At 42.2% G+C, this 20,781-nt stretch overlaps 1 protein-coding gene across 1 annotated transcript in view; it reads left to right on the forward strand.

Annotated features, from left to right (window-relative positions):
* NEB (nebulin) overlaps nucleotides 1-20,781 on the forward strand; it is a 424,680-nt gene that overhangs the window by 119,975 nt on the left and 283,924 nt on the right. Inside the window, 11 exon segments of the mRNA XM_030209286.1 lie at nucleotides 3,175-3,372; nucleotides 5,272-5,379; nucleotides 7,687-7,785; nucleotides 10,635-10,739; nucleotides 10,825-10,932; nucleotides 13,850-14,161; nucleotides 14,248-14,454; nucleotides 15,321-15,425; nucleotides 16,902-17,009; nucleotides 17,649-17,960; nucleotides 20,450-20,656. Coding sequence (XP_030065146.1) covers nucleotides 3,175-3,372; nucleotides 5,272-5,379; nucleotides 7,687-7,785; nucleotides 10,635-10,739; nucleotides 10,825-10,932; nucleotides 13,850-14,161; nucleotides 14,248-14,454; nucleotides 15,321-15,425; nucleotides 16,902-17,009; nucleotides 17,649-17,960; nucleotides 20,450-20,656 — 1,869 coding nt within the window.

A 20,781-nucleotide genomic window follows, 5' to 3' on the forward strand; every position in this document is an offset into this window, starting at 1 on the left:
TCTTCCTCTCTCCGATCACCACCTAATCACCTTCACACTTCTTCACCCCCCCTCAGCCCCGTCCAACTTTAACCACTACCTCCAGGAATCTCCAGGCTATTGACCCTCCCACCCTATCCTCTATTATTTCTAATCTCCTCCCCTCCATCTTGTCCTCCGAGTCTGTCGACAAGGCTGTCTCCACTTACAATGCCACTCTCTCCTCTGCTCTGGACACCCTCGCACCATCCATCTCCCGTCCCACAAAACGTACTAATCCCCAGCCCTGGCTGTCCCCTTGCATCCGTTACCTTCACTCCTGCGCCCGATCTGCTGAACGCCTCTGGAGGAAATCTCGCACCCATTCAGACTTCCTTCACTACAAATTCATGCTATCCTCCTTCCACTCCTCCCTATTCCTTGCCAAACAGGACTATTATACCCATTTGACCAATTCTCTCAGCTCCAACCCCCGTCGTCTCTTTTCCACCCTTAACTCCCTCCTCAAAGCGCCCCCCACTCCCACCCCCCCTCGCTCTCTCTTCAATCACTGGCTGATTACTTCCGCAACAAGGTGCAGAAGATCAACCTTGAGTTCACTACCAAGCCATCTCCTCTTCACCCTTCAGCCCTCTCCCTCAACCAACCAACCCAGGCCTTTTTCTCCTACTTTCCTGTCATCACCGTGGAAGAAACCGCCCGCCTTCTTTCCTCCTCGAAATGCACCACCTGCTCTTCTGATCCCATCCCCACCAACTTACTTAACATCATCTCTCATACTGTCACCCCCTCCATCTGTCATATCCTCAACCTCTCTCTCTCCACTGCTACCGTCCCTGACACCTTCAAGCACGCCGTAGTCACACCTCTCCTCAAAAAACCATCACTTGACCCTACCTGTCCCTCCAACTACCGCCCCCATCTCCCTCCTACCCTTCCTCTCCAAAATACTTGAGCTTGCCGTTCACAGCCGCTGCCTTGATTTTCTCTCCTCTCATGCCATCCTCGATCCACTTCAATCCGGTTTTCGCCCTCTTCACTCAACAGAAACAGCACTCTCTAAAGTCTGTAATGACCTTTTCCTTGCCAAATCCAAAGGCCACTACTCCATCCTCATCCTCCTTGATCTATCCGCCGCTTTTGACACTGTTAATCATGACTTACTTCTTGCCACACTGTCCTCATTTGGGTTCCAGGGCTCTGTCCTCTCCTGGTTCTCCTCCTGTCTCTCCCACCGCACCTTCAAAGTTCACTCTCATGGATCTTCCTCCACCCCCATCCCCTTATCTGTTGGTGTTCCCCAGGGATCTGTCCTTGGACCCCTTCTCTTCTCAATCTACACCTCTTCCCTGGGCTCCCTGATCTCATCTCATGGTTTTCAGTATCATCTCTATGCTGATGACACCCAACTGTATCTCTCCACACCAGACATCACCGCAGAGACCCAGGCAAAGGTATCAGCCTGCTTATCTGACATTGCTGCCTGGATGTCCAACCGCCACCTGAAACTGAACATGTCCAAGACTGAGCTCATCGTTTTTCCACCAAAACCCACTTCTCCTCTTCCTCCACTTTCTATCTCGGTTGATAACACCCTCATCCTCCCTGTCTCATCTGCCCGCAACCTCGGAGTCATCTTTGACTCCTCCCTCTCCTTCTCTGCGCATATCCAGCAGATAGCCAAGACCTGTCGCTTCCTCTTTAACATCAGCAAAATTCGCCCTTTCCTCTCTGAACACACCACCCAAACTCTCGTCCACACTCTCATTACCTCTCGCCTGGACTACTGCAACTTACTCCTCACCGGCCTCCCACTTAGCCATCTATCCCCCCTTCAGAACGCTGCTGCACGTCTCACATTTCACCAGAACCGATATACTCATATCACCCCTCTCCTCAGGTCACTTCACTGGCTTCCAATCAGATACCGCATTCAATTCAAGCTTCTCCTTCTTACCTACAAATGCACTCAGTCTGCTGCCCCTCACTACCTTTCTACCCTCATCTCCCCCTAAGTTCCTGCCCGTAACCTCCGTTCACAGGACAAATCCCTCCTCTCAGTACCCTTTTCCACCACCGCCAACTCCAGGCTCCGCTCATTCTGCCTCACCTCACCCTATGCTTGGAACAACCTTCCTGAGCCCTTACGCCAAGCCCCCTCCCTGCCCATCTTCAAGTCTTTGCTTAAAACCCATCTCTTCAATGCTGCATTCGGCACCTAACCCTTACCATTCAGTGAATCCAGACTGCCCCTATTTTGACTGCCCCTATCGGTCCGACCGTTCATGTGTCTATTAGATTGTAAGCTCTTTGAGCAGGGACTGTCTCTCTTTGTGAAATTGTACAGCGCTGCGTAACCCTGGTAGCGCTTTAGAAATGTTAAGTAGTAGTAGTAGTATATATATATAAATTTAAATAATTTTTTAGAAATGTTTTAAATTGATTTTAGAGTCAATCACTTTATTCAATCGGCATACTTTCTGATATTTCAGATAGGTGCATTGTTATAAAATGACCTCCAATCTGCATCTTGCAGTGACAATGTAGGGGCTGATATTTAGCCTGTGGAAGTCAGCAGTTTTTAAGCCGCCAACAGCTGTGGGCAGAATTAAGTCTTGATATTCAATGTCCAGCCACTGGTATTGAATATCCAGGGTCAGCTGCCAACCCGGAAGTTATAAGGAAGTTGGCCCTCACATAGCTATGCGGACAAAGATAGAACTGCCTTTTGTGTGGTCCTATCTGTCCACTTAGCTATGGGGGCACGGCATTGAATATGGCTGGTGCCCACAAAACTGCTCGCTCCTCCCTGACCTCTGCAGACCATCCTGGCACTAACTGGTCAAGAGGCAATGGTCAGAGACTAGTTAATGCCACTGAATATTAGCGGCCAGGGTGCTGAGCATGGTTTAAGTGAGCAAGAGTCTCTCCTGTCCACTTAAACCAGACTGAATATTGATCCTTGTCTTTCCTTATCATCCCTTCTTAGAATATGCTGTCATTTGTTTCCTCCCTATTCTCCCGTCGTATTCCCATTTTCTTTACTTTTTGTGTTTTGTATTGTCCACTCAAATCCCTTATTATTTTATCATGATATTTTAAACTGCTTAAACTTTTTATTATACAGGCAGCATGTCAAATAACCAGAAACTTGAACCTTGAACCTTGCAATAGCTGTTGAATTCACTTTTACAGATCAAATATAAGAAGGATTATGAGAAAACGAAGACCAAATATACTGCTCCACTGGACATGATTCAAGTCACCTCAGCTAAGAAGGCTCAAGCTGTTGCCAGCAATATAGACTACAAGCATCTGCTCCATAACTATTTCTATCCTCCTGATAGCATTAGTTTGTCTCATGCAAAGAAGGCATATACTCTACTGAGTGATGTAAGTAATTGCGGGTCTGCCTATTACTTACTATTCAATTGTTGCAATGTAATTGCACCATAAGAGTTTGTTCTACAAGAACATCAGATGCAAAGGAAGTTTATATTGTTTAAATATCATATTTCTCTCACTCATAAATATTCTTTGATTCCATTCATTGGTTAATTCTGCTGTACCCATCCTTTGCATGGATTAGAGGAACCAGGGCCTGTGTTAAAGTAAGGGTGATAGCATTAGGCACCAATGGCACAAGGGGCTGCAAGCCTGCTTGAAGCTCAAGGAGTCACTACCTGCTAGAAAACTTTAGGACTCCCTATGAAATTGCTGTCCTGGGCACAGCTTGTCTAAGACTAGTCCTGAGAGGGACAATGCATGGAGTACTCAGGAAGTGTGACACAGCATCCTGATTTCTCTTAATTCAGGCAATTAGATATACTATAGGGAATATGGGGGATTTGGATAACATGGACATTAGCCATTGGATATTTCACTTTCTGTTCATATTGTACAGCTCCTCATTTTATCCATAACAGATGTGCTGGAGGAGCTTTCCAAGACATTAGACATTTGTTTCTACCCAAAACTACACTGCAAATATGACTTTAAAAGACAGATATTAATGTTTTGTTTTTGTTTTGTTAGAACTGTCAATGGAATTATCTTATACTGCTTCATTAAATACTGAAATATTTTTAAACCTTTTCTTATTATTGAAAAATAACACAATGTACATGTACTGGTCCCAAAATCTGATTTTACTGCACTCACACTTTTGCAAAAAGGATAGGACTGGCTTTAGCTTGAAGTATGCACCCACAAATGCTGTTTTGTCAGAGGCAGTCAGTGGATTTTTAAGCTCTGACCATCGTTGGCTCAATTAGCCCTGCATATTCAATGCCAGACTATGTCCAGGCGCTATCATTGAATATCCAGGTATGACTGGACATGTGCTGTCTGCTGGCACTTATGCGGATTTTGGACAAATATCAGCTGGGACCCACATAAGGGGATCTGTCAGGTCCCCCTCCCTCCTGTCTGATCCATCATGCCAACTTCCTCCCTCTCAACAACTCCCATAAAATATCACCCCCCTCCCAAACTTCACTCCCAACAAAAGCTGCTCCCTTCCACACCTCTTCTCCACAAGACCTTCTCCCTATGAACATTGCCCTACTCCCAAAGGATCCACCAGTCCCCCATCCAAACCCTTATAGGTTCCCTCTCAACTAGGCCTACCTTGAAAATCCCTGGTAGTCTAGTGACAGAACGGCAGGATTAATTCCCACTCACTCATGCCCATGGCATAAAATGGCTGCATTTTCTGGAGTGGTATGCTCTTGTTGGAGGGGTGGCAGGTTCTGGTTGGAGGGGGTGGACAGGATCAATGCTTGAGGGTGTCACAAAGGGATACACTTATGTTCGGGGGGAAGGGAGAACAGAGGAATATTCAGGCATCTACCTGGAAGGTTTGTGGGTGCCGACTGATATTCAGCGTTGGTCCCTGCACAGCTAAGGGGCCCTTTTACTAAAGGGTTGGCGAACAGCAACATGCTTGCCATGCACCATTCCAGAACTTCCGCTGGGCTACCGCAGGAGCCCGGCAGTAGTTCCCACCCCCAGCACTTGCCATTTCTGGTGCTACAAAAATATTTCTTAGTAAAAGACCCCCTTCATTGTACAGTTTTCTTTTTTTTAAGGCAGATGTTCTAGATACAGAAATCATTTCTGTAATTGTTAAGCCTCTGGAATATGTAGAAGGCATTCTTAAAGAAACTGGCAATATAGAGCGTTTTTTTCCAGAGAACCAATAAGCAAAGCCAGAAAACTAAAATCTGAATAGATATGTTTCCCACTTACATTTTCCTCTTCTTCTGACTTTTCTTCCTTATGGCTTTTTAGGTAGACTACAAAGCTGATTATAATAACTGGATGAAGGGCATTGGCTGGATGCCGTTTGAATCCCTGGAGATGGAGAAGGCCAAAAAGGCTTCACAGATCATTAGTGAGGTAAATAGTTCATAACCACAAGACATATCTCATATTTTTATTTATTTATTGTTACATTTGTACCCCACACTTTCCCACTCATGGCAGGCTCAATGCTGCAGGCAATGGAGGGTTAAGTGACTTGCCCAGAGTCACAAGGAGCTGCCTGTGCTGGGAATTGAACTCACTTCCTCAGGACCAAAGTCCACCACCCTAACCACTAGGCCACTCCTCCAACCTCATTAGAACATAGTATTTATTTGTTTATTTTATCAGAAGCTCTATTCTTGTTTTGGACGTCTGAAAACTGGTATTTAGGTGTCCATATTGCATGGACATCCAAATCCCAATTTTATGAAGGTAGGGTATGGATGTCTAACACTTCAGTTGTCTATATGGCAAGGGGGCATGTTCTGGGCTGGACTGGGGAGGGCCCAAAATTTAGATGTCCAACTCCAATCACAGAGGTGAAGGGACGTCCATGTCTAAAAAGATGGATGTCCATATTTAGACCTGGTTCTTGTAATGTCCAGACTTGTGTTCTAATTGATCAGCTGCCCACTAGAGGGATTAAGGCATGACATCTCCTTAATCCCTTAGTGTTGTCCCCCCCTCTCTTTCCTGAATGTGAAACCAGCAAGGGTTACCAGGCTTTATGACAGCTACAGGTGCTATGGACATTCTTAACAAAGCAGTATGCAGATCTGAGGAGTACCCTAATAGATAGTGCAGTGGACTGAGAACTGAGGGTCACTGGTTCAAATCCCACTGCAGTTCTTTTTTTTTTTTTTTAACTGTAACCTCCAGGGACAGAAAAAATACCTACTGTACCTGAATATATAAGACATTTGCAAGCCTGAAGGCTATTGAAGAGGTGTATATTCAGGTAGGTATTTTTCTGTTCCTGGAGGGCTCACAATTAAAAAATGGCTTTGACAGGATACCCTTTCAATGGTATTCCCTCTCATATTTTGATTGACGATCTATCTATTCCAGTAGTGAATAAGCTCCTTAACTTGGGTGTGACTTTAGACTCAGGACTAATGATTCGACATCAGGTACATAAAATAATTAGTCAAGTGTTTTTTAAGTTGACATTTCTTAAGGAGATTGAGAGACTATCTTAAAGATGGTAGTTTCAGATTGATTATTCAGAGTATTGTGACACCCTGCTTTGATTATTCCAATGGGCTGTTAATCAGTTTACCAAGAAATTGAGGGGTCCTTTTACTAAGGTGCGTTGAAAAATGGCCTACAGTAGTGTAGATGCGTGTTTTGGGCGTGTGCAGAATTATTTTTCAGCACACCTACAAAACATGCCTTTTTAAAATTTTTGCCGAAAATGGACGTGTGGTAAAATGAAAATTGCCGCGTGTCCATTTTGTGTCTGAGACCTTACTGCAAGTCATTGACCTAGCGGTAAGGTGTCACGCGGTAACCTGGCAGTAATGGTCTACGCGTATCAGAAAAAAAAATATTTTTCGGATGCACATAGTGGACAGGTGCCAAAATTGAAATTACCACAAGGGCCACACGGTAATCGGGTGGCAACTCCAATTTGACGCGTGTTGGGTGCGCGTAGGTGCCTACGCGGCTTAGTAAAAAGGCCCCTGAATACTTTAATGTGAAGATAAGTTTGGTTCTTAGATAAAGTGATAGGATGATATCTGATGTGTAGTGTAATGAGATCATAGCATCCTGAGTGGATTTATAGTAAATTGTGTGTTTTAAACTCATTCTCAATTAAATTAATTTTGAATAATCCATAGTTATATAATGTTTTGAACTATCCTTAATATACTTTGTGTGCTTTGCATTTATAAGATGGAGATTCCTATGCTGCCACACAGCTGTCCATGTCCCTTGTTTTCCCCAGTCATAATTTGGATTTTTCAGCTTGTAAAATGGATGTTCATTCTGGACTTTTCCAGCACATGGACATCTATCTATGATCTAAAATACATGTGAGATGGGCGTCCATTTGTGACATTCTGACTTGGACAACCATATTCTGAGTTGGATGTCCTTTCTAAAATGCCCCTCCATATGTCTGGTTGGTTCTCTAATCCTTAATTTTTCACTGAGTTGTGTATACTAGTGAATCCTTGTGTAGCAGTCAATGAAAATAATAAGCATAGGACTCCTTTTACAAAGCCGCACTAGCGATTCTCATGCTGCAAATGCGATGAAGCCCATAGAAGCTGAATGGGCTTCATTGCATTTGCCACACCAGAATCACTAGTGCGGCTTTGTAAAAGGAGCCCACAGGTTTTTTTTTTTTACCATTGAGCCATTGTATATTAATCAAAGTTTTTATCCACCAAACAGAAAAATTACCGTCAGCATCCAGACACTATCAAGTTCACTGCTATTGAAGATGCTCCTATTATTGTACAGTCTAAAATCAACCAAGCACAAAGGAGTGATGTAAGTAACACCAACAAATGTGACTGATTAATATTTAATAATAAGTATGGGCCCAATATTCAGAAAATCCTGAGCTCCTACGTTTATGCTCTTAAATTAATCTCCTCCTAAATTGGTGCCTTATTTTTAGACCAAATTAGGAGCATTACTTTGGAGCTGAAAATTAATCTGAATATAGGCCTGCCATTCATTTCCCTAGATATACGAGCCTAATTTATGAGCCTAGTGCTGAAAATCAGTGCTAAGCTCCTAACTTGTTTTCCCTTCCTTCCACCCACTTTTTATGCTCCTAAATTTAAGAGTTTAGTGAAATTATGCACTCAGCTCTTGCAAATTTTCAAAGAGGCTAATTTATGAGCATTCAGTTAGGAGCATAAATGCTGTGACTATCGGGCCCTATATGCACTGTTCTCTCCAAGCTGAGCCGGATTCTTCCATTTACAGTCTTGCCAGGTGGGGGGGGGGGGGGGGTGCTGTGTCACTATCACATTTTATTTATTTACTAGCCGTGAAGCCCGTAAAAACGGGCGAGATTTCCAGCTACCCTCCTCGCCGCCGCTCCCTCCCCCCTCCATGCCGGGCCCCCTGCACTGACCTGACAGCACCTCTCACCTCTGTGTGAAAGCGCTGCAGGCAGCAGCATATCGCTCTGCTGCTGCCTGCAGCACTTCCACTCGGAGGTGAGAGGCGCTGTCAGGTCAGTGCAGGGGGCCCGATGCGGAGGAGGGTGGGAGCGGCGGCGGGGATGGGGGGGGAGGGTGGAGGTTGGTGCGCGCGATGTTCGTTTCCAGGCAGTAGCGTCCGACAGTGACTCCGACTCTGTTTCCCTCTCTTTTCCGCCGTCTGATGTCATCACATCTTGATGCGAGGGCGGGACAGAGAGGGAAGTCTCTACTGCGCATTTGCAGGTGAGTCGGTCACTTGCCATTTATATGTTTGATTTATTTGTTACATTTGTATCCCACATTTTCCCACATATTTGTAGGCTCAATGTGGCTTACATAGTACCGTAGAGGCGATTGACAATACCGGTTTGAACAAATACACAGTTGAGGTTCATGTATGACAGACACATTGGGGAATCGTAAGGAGGAAGAGTTATGTCCAGTACCAGCTTTGGTTTTGTTGTGCTGCAGGGTTAAGGCATTTGAGTTGGGTCGGTCGGGTATGCCTTTTTGAACAAGTTAGTCTTTAGTAGTTTCCGGAAGTTTCAATAGTGAGGGACAGGCAAGCTCTGCAGGACTCCAGGGAACCTGCCTGACCTTAGCCATTGAAAACACAATATTGAGGACTCCCACTCAGCTTAGAGGGAAAAATGCCTATATGTTCAGTACATTAATTAAGTAATAATGACCAACTGGAATGTGAGCAGGAAGATTCATGGTATATAGCTCCTTTAGACATCTGAAATGAATCACAGAAGTATTTGATACTTTCTAGTAACAAAGCAAGATTGGAACTCACAGTTCTAAACCTTCAGTTTGTACTCCAGCAGGGCACTAATGGAAATAAATTCCACAGGCTGCCTCGCTCTATTCAGATGGTGCTGGGGTGAAGGGTGGGTGTGCCCCATAGATAGCTGGCAATATTTCACTGCTATCTGCATAGCTATGCAGTTTAACCCATTAGTGCCCGATGTTCCCATATGAGTTGAATGGCTTATGGTGTACTTATGGGAACATCGGGCACTAATGGGTTAATTTAGGACAGCAAAATGGGTATCTTTAATTAAACCACATAGCTTATACAGATAATGGCTGAAAATCATCACAAGTCCCTGAATTCTATATAGGTCACCCAAAGTTGGGCACACAAATTTGAACGCAGCTACCAGATCTTCACGCAAATTAATTCATCAGGTGACGACAATCAATTATTGGCGTTGATTAGAATTAATTATGATTTAGGCCCAGATCTGCCCTGTGCCCTATTCTATAACATGTGTGCCTAAATTATATGGGGTATGGCCATGGGCGGGTCAGGGGCATTTTCAGAATTTAGGTGTGAGATTATAGAAGAATGTCTTATCCATGCCTGAGCTGGGCGCTGGGATCACACCAGGATTCAGCAAATGTAAATCCAGTGCCCAAAGTTAGTTGCAAGATGTGCATTAAGCTCGTATTCTGCAAATGTTGCACACTCTTTGCAAAATATTAGCTTAGCGATGATCTTTTTGGCGCCTGACTTTGGGTAACATTTATTGACTGCAGCCTGCAATGCTGGTTGTATAATCCATTTTACATCCAGCATTATACATAGAGCAAAAGGAGCATGTTTGGGGCATTGTGGTGATAACTGAATGCCTCCATTTAGGTGCCCTAAGGCCATGCAGTAGAGCCTAATCTATAGGGGATCCTAGGCTTCTAGGTTCCATTTCAGAATCCTAATGTAGCCTGGTACTAGCACGCCTAACTTCTGGGCTCCCACACTTACTCCAGCCATAGAGATGGCATAAGTACAGGTGCCTAAATGCAGCAGGATTACATGTAATTTACAGTATTCTGTATTTTATGCACGTAATTGGGAGCCAAAAACTATGTGCATTATTATAGGCCTAGTTTTAGGTGGTCTAAATGGGTGCACCTAAATTTTAGTCCCAAGAATGGTGCGTGAGCATATTATATAAACTATGCCTAACTTTAGGCTTAGTTTTTAGTTTTTTCGGCACCAATTTTCAAGGCACCGTATATAGAATTCCCCCCTCTATGTTTTATGTTTTTCTTTATCAGACTTATGAAGGATTGCAACCTATTTCCTGTTAGATGGATGCTGTAAAAAATGTAATCCAGCTCAGTGCTAATCTCCCATTAGAACTGTACATTATTTTTTTGTTTTGTTTTTGATGACAGGTTGTATACAAAGCTAAAGGAGAGGAAATTATCCATAAGTACACTTTGCCCCCAGACCTCCCTGAATTCCTCCAAGCTAAAGTGAATGCCTACAATCTCAGCAATGTAAGTACTTCACCTTGACCAGAAGAACAATATGGGGTCTCTTCACAGACTTTATAAAGTTTTAACGAGAGTATTTTTTTTCTAGAATTATTACAAAATGGGCTTGGAGGAGTTAAAATCTAAAGGATATGACCTGAGAATAGATGCTCTTCCCATCCGAGCTGCCAAAGCCGCTGGACGTGCTATTAGTGATGTAAGTGATAAAATTTCTTTGGTTGTGTTTTCATCTGCTTGGCTTGCACACACACAGATACAATACCTATGATTTCTGATACTTATCCCCAAATGTCACTATTTCTATTTTAAATATGATTATTAAAATGAGTATCTATAATATGGGCATCCATGAACAATCTGGTCTTCCCTCAGTCCCTTACCATGAAATAATAACATATGATACCAAGTCAATACACACAAAGATATATATGGAATAAATAAAGGCCAAAAATGGCCTAAGAAAGAAATTTGACTGAGGAGTTCAAGCCATTCCCAAATACTTACCTCCTGGATTTCTCTTCCCCCTCACTTGGGGGATGGGAGATGCCAAATGGGGCACTGTGAGAGCATGAATACTCCCAGATCCCACAGGTGAACAAGGCCTCAATCCTCTGAGGGGTCTGTCCATATCTGGGTAGCATGCCTTACTAAAGCTGTCAGTAAACATCTGGGGATCAGAGAGAAATTCGGCATCTCTATGAGATAAGTTTCTTTATTCAATTTTTCAAATTTCAGTAATTAGAAACTTTATGAATGGAGGTTCTTTTTTGCCAGTGATGACAGCTAGTGCTCCTTAAAAGTGGCAGTTACATACCTGCAAAGAACGGAGTCTGTTGAAGTTTTTTCCTCCATTTTTAATAAGATTGGAGAGTATATCTATTTTCTGATTAAGTGTATAGGACAGTATCACCAATAAGAAGAGGAAGTATTGTTTCTTTTGAGTAAACATCTGTAGGCCATGACCTTACTGGAGATCAGAGGGGCTACCATCACATCAGGGCCAAGTGAGCCCTGGTGTGGCAAAATTTCTGCCTGTTCCTGTCAGCCCACCATCTCCAGATGGACCCATGAGTCCTTGTGGTCAGCCAGTAATTCTGCAGCTAGTTATGGGAGCATGCACATAGGTCAGTGGGAGCTGTGCAGCTTTGTGGGAATGCAAACATGCACCAGCTGTGCCAACCTTGTACCTATGGCTGTGACTGAATCCCCGGAGTCTATATGCCTTCAGTGAACATCTTCGCTCCTGCCAGGTAGGGTATTGGCCTGAGGCAGGGCAGCACTTTACTTGTGGCATTATTTTGTCAGTACATTCTCTCACTGATGCCTTGGCTATCAGATTGCAGCTGAAAGGTCCTGAAACTAGTTTTACTTGGTATACTTATTGCAGTTTAGGTAGGGTCAGATTTTGAGTTGGCATACTACCATACTCATTTAATCACCTTCCCCTGGATTCTGTTGGGTATGGATGCCATATCAGCGTCCAAAATAATTAGTTAATTGGCTCCAATGATTGAATTATTGCAATTAACACTTAATTGGCACTAATTGTGATCTGGGCACGGATCTGGCTACACCCTATTCTGTAACCATGGGTGCCTAAATTGGATCATGTGCAACTCAGAAGGAGGTGTGACCATGGGAGGGGCATGGGTGGCTCAACCCAGAGTGCCCTTTATAGAGTAACATTGAGTGTTTATATTTTTTATCAGCACCTAATTTTTGGCACCATTTATAGAATTTTCACCTATATGCCTATATATGTATTCATGCTGAATATACAGATAAATTGCAATTCTGTAATTTAGGCAGCCACATTTATGTGCCTCTTGCGCACCTTCATGTATAGAATACTAGCACATGTGCACATTAATTCCCAGATTCTATATATGGTGACCAAACTTGCACCCAACTAAATTGGCTATAAGCCAGTTAGTGCCAATAAATTGGATGTTAGTTGGCACCAGTTGGCACCAATTTCATTCACATCTTGCTAATCGTTATTCTATAAGAATGTGCGCCCAAATCCTATAATGTGGCCGTGAGAAGAACGTGGGTGGGCTGGAGGCATTCTTAACCTTTGTGCGCCTAAATTGGGTGCTGGGAATTACACTTGAGTGCCCATTATAGAATAACATTGAGTGCCGATTGTTTTTGGCGCTGAATCTAGCCCTAAGTGTACATGTATCTGCATAAGTACCAGCAGGGTGCCTAGAGTCTAACTGCAAATACCCGTGTACAGTGGGTATTTGCAAATGGGAGAGGGGACCTATAAAATGAGCTAAAAAAAAGAGCTAAAAAATATAAGTGTGCAAATTTGGGCATGTGCCCAATTTGCATGCACAATTTGATTAACAAGCTAATTAGCGGCAATAATTGGCGTTTTAGCAAGCCATTGTTGGCACTAATTAGATTCAGTTAACATGAACGCAGGTAAATTTAGGTCTGGAATTCATGCCTAAATTTTACATTTGAATCGAAAAATGGGGCACAGAAATGAGAGTTCCAGGATGGACCGAGGGTGTGACTTTTAGTTAAATGCGTAGTTATAGAATAAGGGAACTCCACTTCTAAATATAGGTGCAGGTATTTGCAAATGGCTGCACCTATATGTAGGCACAATCCCTGGACTTAAGCGCTACTCTTTAAACCAAGCCTAACTTTAGGTGCGGTTTATAGGCTACTGCTACTTGCTTTTTTTCGGTGACAATTGTTTAAGTGCCATTTATAGAATCCCCCCATAATGTCCAAGAGTTAGTTACAATATAAACTCTCTCTGCACTCACACAGTGAATGCTTCAACACAAATCCCTCCAAATCTGAAATTCTACATAAAGCTGTGCATATTTTTCTCTGGAAGCAGTTGAGAGTCTTTATCAGAGAGTTGAGATGATATAAACAGTTGTCATTCCAAACACTCCAGTTTGCTCTAGCATTCTTACTCTCCCAAACCATACCCTGCAGAGACATTTGATAGGTGTGACTGGAACATACTAAGTAGTTAGTAACACACACTGAGCTCCTCTAAAGGATTTTAAATGACTTTCTTTTTGTCTCTGAATTTTAATTGGAACCCTCCCTGCCATCCAATAATTTATTTCCTTTTGCCTTTATAGGTGCAGTACAGGAAAGACTATGAAAGTCAGAAAGGAAAACTCGTTGGATTCCGCAGTTTGCAAGATGATCCCAAATTAGTCCACTACATGAATGTAGCTAAGATGCAGTCTGAACGTGAGTACAAGAAAGACTACGAGAAGACAAAAACAAAGTATAACACCCCGTTGGATATGTTTAATGTCACGGGTGCTAAGAAGGCTCAAGAGATTGCTAGTAACGCTAACTACAAGCAGCTGATTCATCATTACACCTATCTGCCTGATGCAGTGAGCTTAGAACTCTCCAGAAAGCAGATGCAGCTTCAGAGCGATGTAAGCATCACTTTTATTTTCAATGTAACAATTTAATACTTGTCAAAATTCCTAAAAATCTAAACAGTATTCTTTTGTCCTTGCAGAATGTGTACAAATCAGATTACAATTCCTGGATGAAAGGCATTGGATGGCTTCCTATTGGGTCTCTGGATGTAGAGACGGCTAAGAAGGCGGGAGATGCTTTGAGCGAGAAGAAATACCGTCAACACCCAGATACCATTAAATTTACCAGTGTGGTAGATTCACCAGTCATGGTCCAAGCTAAAGTCAATGCTCTTCAACTTAGCGACGTAAGTATGTTATGTTATGTTATATCATGTCTTTTATTCTGCCGCTACTTACACAGTTCAGGGCGGATCACCTCCAAGAGAAAACCAGACCAGAACATCTGGGAATTATAATACAGATACACAATTTAATCTAGTACACTGTAGTCTACTCATTACTGAAAATACAAGTTTGCAAGATTCAGTTAGTTAGCATCCAAGGATGTAAGACCTATGAAAAAGTAAAGTCTTCAAATTTTTCCTGAATTTCAAATAATGTCGACAAGACCACAAAAATAGAGGTAGAGAATTCCAAATTGTGATCAGTTGGTAATGTAGAGATGAAGAAAACTGCTTAACAGATTTTATCTTAATTGTGTCTGGAAAGCGTAAGAGAAACTGATTCAGAGTACTGTATTTAGAAGTAGCATCATGTAACAGCGCAACTAAATTCATGATATAGTGAGGGGCATCTCCAGACAAAATTTTAAAATCCACAACACTCTGCTTAAAATGAATATGGGCCATAATCATTAAGCAGTGTATCTTTAGATAATAATTCCTAACAGAATCAAATCTCGACAGGCCAAAAAAGCAGCCTAACGGTTGTATTTTATACGATCTGTAATTGGTCAATTAAGGCCAGAGAGCAGTCTATCAAAACAAGGTTGCAATAGTCAAACCAAGATAGCACAAATAATCTAAACATATCCCTTGTAAAATATTTTTTATGACCCTGAGCTTCCTAAGAATATATGATGTAGGAAAATGGTTAACTTGTGTATTGTTCTTTATTTAATCAGAAAGAGCTGTTTTCTGTTTGCCATTCTTTTTCTTAATGCAGTTGTCCTACTATTAGTAAAACAAGTTCATTTGTTTCTGTTCTGCAGAGGCTATACAAAGCTTCAGGAGAAAAGTACTTGCATAAGTATAATCTAACACCTGATGTCCCCGAGTTTATCCAAGCTAGATACAATGCTCTCCACCTGAGTGATGTAAGTAGATAGGTGTATAGTACATGCAGTTCACGCGTTGTTGGCAAAAGAAATAGCAGCATTGATTACTTTGATATATTTATGTAAGTTGTCTTGTACAAAATATGCTTTAAAAAAAAAAAAAAAAAAGTGGTCAACAACTTATGGGTTGCAATCCAGAGGAAGGCGGTGGCTCAACCTAAAAAGGGTAATGTCACAGCTACTGATAGTGTACCTCTGCTACCAGTGGTGTCTCTTTAAATGTGCCACTTTAGCATGGTGGTATAGGATGAGTAACCATTGTTGGTGAATGCAGGGTAGGTGCTGCTCCTGTCTCCCCTGTTGCCTATTGCTTTTTATGAAGGAGGGAGCAGCAGCAGAGATCCACATGTAGATGCAGACAATTTTTTGTTAGTCTTATTTCATTCAAAATCTGAGAGAGAGAGAGAGAGAGAAGTGGAAACAGAAATGAGAAAGGAGATCGTGGTAGAACAATAGAGGTTAGAGAAAGTAAAATGGGAAAAGAAAAGAGATAGAGAAAATAAAGCAGATGAGTGATAGGGGAAAGGGAGAAAGAGAGAGAACAGAGAAGAAAATGTAAAAGGTGAAAAAAGGAGAGGGACAGAGACAAAGAAAAAAGGAGGAGAGAGAGAGAAAAAGGGGACAAGAATACAGAGCTAAAGGAGGCGAGAACAGATCCCTATTCCTGTACCCCATGGCCTGATGATTCAATCGACGGAGAGCAGCAAGAGCTTCTCTGCTTTCTGGTATGACCTGCTGCTTTCTACTCAATTCCCATTTCCCAGGGATGCTTATTGCACTAATGCAGAAAACGTCATGCCCGCTATAGCCATCTGAGGTTGCATGAAGAAGGCTGCTGGTGCTAAAATTGCATACAGAAGAGCTCCAAACAACCATTAGTCCAAACTGAAAGCAAGGAAATGAACTGCAACAAATTAATTCAAGGGAGCAACTCCTTCATTACCCCTTAATAGCATGGAGTTTTGAAGAAGCAAGAGGCCCAAATGTCCCAATAAAACATATACTCTTTCCCTGAATCATACCCATCCAGCTTACTTATTTCAGTGACAGGAGTCAACTGGGGGCCTTGCACTAAAGCTCCTTCTAGAACACTGAAACCTCAGACCCCAAATCTGCCAGTAGATGTCATCATTGCAAGCTGGCTGTGACTCCTTCCCTCTCAGGATCTGGCATGTTCCTGTTAACGCTGTGAATGTGTTTCAGACCAGAAGCGTAGCTAGGTTGGGTGCAAGGGGAGCGGCTGCTACCCCAAACAAATTTTGAATGAAATAGTGCCTATGCGGATCAGTCCTTCAGCTTCACACTGACACCTAGTTTACAAAAGGTCTGCTCCCCCTGAGATCAAAAACTGGCTACGTTTCTGTTTCAGATGTCTTCTTTGGAATCTTGTGCAACATACCTATTCTTACAGACTTGCAGACTCAATTAAAACTTGACTTTTCTGTTATACTCTAGGCTTATTATAAACATGACTGGCACCAGACGCTCGCTAAAGGGCACAAAATGAAAAGTGATGCCATTCCAATTGTAGCAGCCAAAGCATCAAGAAACATTGCTAGTGACGTAAGTACCACAAGCAGCAGATATAATTCTGTTTTTTAAGTAAAATGTTTTTTTTAATATGTTTTTTTTAGTTCATCTGATAAGATTTGATTTAGCGTGTATAAATATGTTTTCCTCATTATACTACTACTACTACTTATCATTTCTATAGCGCTACTAGACGTACGCAGTGTTGTACACTTGAATATGAAGAGACAGTCCCTGCTCGACAGAGCTTACAATCTGATTAGGACAGACAAACAGGACAAATAAGAGATAAGGGACTGTTAAGGTGAGGATGATAAAATAAGGGTTCTGAACAAGTGAATAAGGGTTAGGAGTTAAAAGAAGCATCAAAAAGGTGGGCTTTTAGCTTAGATTTGAAGACGGCCAGAGATTTGTTAGCTAATCAGATTGCTGGTTATGAGCTATGAATTATAATAAGCAAGCAATCTAAAAACAGCTAATGAGTAAAAAATACAAGCGTAGATTTGTTTTATCTAGTCAGAAAAAAAGCCGGTTCATTTGCAGTAGGTGCAGTGAAAATGAACAATCATAGAGCTGCAGCCAGTCAGGACATATTGCAGAACTCGAGACGTTCATCTTTTCTAAGGCCGTTGTGTACACTGCAAGCATTTTAATAAATGACTTATTTTCTAGTACAAATACAGAGAAGCTTATGAAAAGGCAAAAGGACATCATGTCGGTTTTAGAAGTCTTCAAGACGATCCTAAGCTGGTCCATTATATGAATGTGGCTAAGATGCAGTCTGAGCGTGAGTACAAGAAAGACTATGAGAAAACGAAGACAAAGTATCATACTCCTTTAGACATGTTCAGTATTACAGCTGCTAAAAAGTCCCAGGAGGTGGTCAGTGGTGTGGACTACAAACGACTACTTCACCACTACACGTATTTACCGGACGCAATGAGTGTTCAGCTTTCGAAGAATAGAATGGAAATTCAGAGTGATGTAAGTTTTTTTGTGCTTTTTTTTTCTGTTAAAGTGTATTTGATTATTGAGGTCTCTAGCATGCACAGGAAACGCTGGAATGAGTGAATTGTAGTTTACTTGTATGTTTTTTTTTAAATTGAGATGGCAGGCAGGGCTGGTGTTAGGAGAGCAACCAGGGCCATTGCCCTGGGCCCTCATGCAACAGGGGGCCCCAACCCTGCTGCGATTTGAAGGAAGAATAGCCTGAAGGTGGGCTTTAGGGCCTTCTCCCCACTTTCTCCCCAATGTCCCTACATGTCTAACACCAGCTCTGATGGCAGAGAGCATGAAATATCTTCTGAAGCAGGTTGTTTTGAGTTCTGTATAATTGGGAACATCATTGGTCTAGTTAGTTAAAGAAAGTATAAGATGTTAGGTGCATCTGGAAAAGGCTGTGGTAAGACAGAATATCAGCGTTCAAGGCACCAAATTGCACAGTGATTTTACAGAAAGGGGCTTTGCATAAAAATATGCAAAATGACAAAATGTATGCATTGTCCATGATTTCTTTCACAGAAAGCCCTCCCTCCTCTTGTGAAATTACTTCATGCTTCCCCCTTCACAAGTAGTAACATTTCATAATACAATTCTGAGTTAATGAGTTGCTACAATGCAGTATCCCATAAAACAGTTTATTAATTCAGAAATCAGTGAAAACCAGTGTAGCTGGTCCTCCATTGCTGGGGTGAGGATAGATCCTGGAGGTGCCACAAACAGTTAATTAAATCACTGTGCTTAGGGGCTGCAAGGTTGCGTTCTTTTCTCTATCACTTTTAGCTCACAGTCCAGCACCTTCTCAAAGGGTCCTGGGGCAATGGGGGGAGAATAATTCTCAAGGTCTAGGTTAGAAAACAGACTGAAAGAGCAGACAAAAAGGCACAGGAGTCCCAGGCAGATAAAAACCAAGGGGGTAATATTAAATCCACGATGGATAGCCTTATTGGGGTTTTTTTAAACACTGGCCACTATGGGTTTTTCCATAGCTGGATATTAAGCACAAACCGTACATAGAAATGGGCACTGAATAGCCAGGTATTCAGTGACTGCTAGAAGCTGTGCGGGTACCATTGATATCCAGCACTGGAGCCTGAATAGCTCTCTGGACAAGTTAGAACAGCTGTGTCTCTGATCTTTCTTGCCTGGATAGCTATGGGTAAGGGTAATGGGATTTGATATACCACCTTCCTTTGGAACAACCAACTGGTTTATGTTTGTTATATGTAGTCTGTCCCTAGTGGGTTTATAATCTAAGTATTGTACCTGGGGCAATGGAGGGTTAAGTGGCTTGCCCAGATTCATAAGTAGCTTCAGTGGGAAACAAACCCATTTCCCCAGATTCTCAGGTCACTGCACTAACCATTAGGCCAGTGTTTCCCAAGTCAGGTCCTGGAGGATCCCTTGCCAGTCAAGTTTTCAAGATATCCACAATGAATATGTATGAAAGAGATTTGCATATAATGGAGACAAGATATGCAAATCAAGATCATGCATATTTATTGTGGACATCCTGAAAACCTGACTAGCTGAAGCAAGCCAACTTTGTTTTGTTAAGACTTGCAAACCTTGCTGAGGTCTGACTGGAGCCAGACCTGAGAACTTACAGGCTGTGTTTGGGGTGGGGCGTCCCCTGTCCCCCCCCCACCCACCAGCCACAGATTGCTTAGCCTGAAAGCCATAGGCCTATTCAAGACTGTTACTAAATTAGAGAAACTGTTGCATCTGAGGATCAGGGCCTGTGAGGTAACAGGTCCCTGGGCTCAGGCGAATAAAACAATTACTTTCACACATATGCCTTGCCTGGCTGAGTTATTCCCCAGGTCACCCCATAGTCCTCACCCGGTGTCTCACAGAGCCCCTAATTGTGAAAATTCACTCACACACACAAGGATTGACTCGGGCTTCACATACTGCAGCGGGACATGTTTATCCACTCCTACCCTAGCTGAGATAATATTTAACCATCTCTCTGACCTCACATGCAACTTTCTTCAAATCAATCACCTTACTTTCTGATTCTTCCTACTTTCTTACTCATCTATATGTTACAACTTTGCCTTACCCCTCACTACCAATTATAATGTTCTAGTGCATATTGTGTTCTCATTGCAAGCAGTATACCATGCCATACTTTGTATTGTTGTTCGAATATTTTTACTGCTCTAATTTCCTACTGCTTGTGTTTGATCTATTCTTACTGTACACCGCCTTGAGTGAATTCCTTCAAAAAGGCGGTAAATAAATCCTAATAAATAAATAAATAAATAAATTTTGGTGAAATGTTAAGCATGCCTTTTAAGTTTTTAGTTTTTTGATAATGAAGCTTTGCATCAAAACAGTTTTTCAACAAATTACAGTACAAGTCAGTGTGAATGGAAGGTGTCAGCATTTGGCTCTAGTAGGATTATGGAATAAATGGACACTTGCATGCATTTGTGATTATTCATTGATCTTTGATTTCTCCTTTGCAGAATGTGTACAAAGCAGATTACAACAGCTGGTTTAAGGGCATTGGATGGATGCCTTTGGGATCATTAGATTTTGAAAAAGTGAAAAAAGCTGGAGAGGCATTAAATGAAAAGAAATATCGCCAGCACCCAGACACCATCAAATTCAGCAGTATTCCAGATTCGATGAACCTTGTTCTCGCTCAAGCCAACACTAAACAGCAGAGTGATGTGAGCACCATTTTAAGATTAGTTCTGTTCCATGATACGAAGATTAGAGAATGCACTGCTCTCATTTTAACATGGATTATTTACTACCGTGAATGTAGTTTAGCTAAATTATAGTTTATTTGGGA

The sequence above is a fragment of the Microcaecilia unicolor genome, chromosome 7, assembly GCF_901765095.1.
Source record: "Microcaecilia unicolor chromosome 7, aMicUni1.1, whole genome shotgun sequence".
Classification (NCBI taxonomy): Eukaryota; Metazoa; Chordata; class Amphibia; order Gymnophiona; family Siphonopidae; genus Microcaecilia; species Microcaecilia unicolor.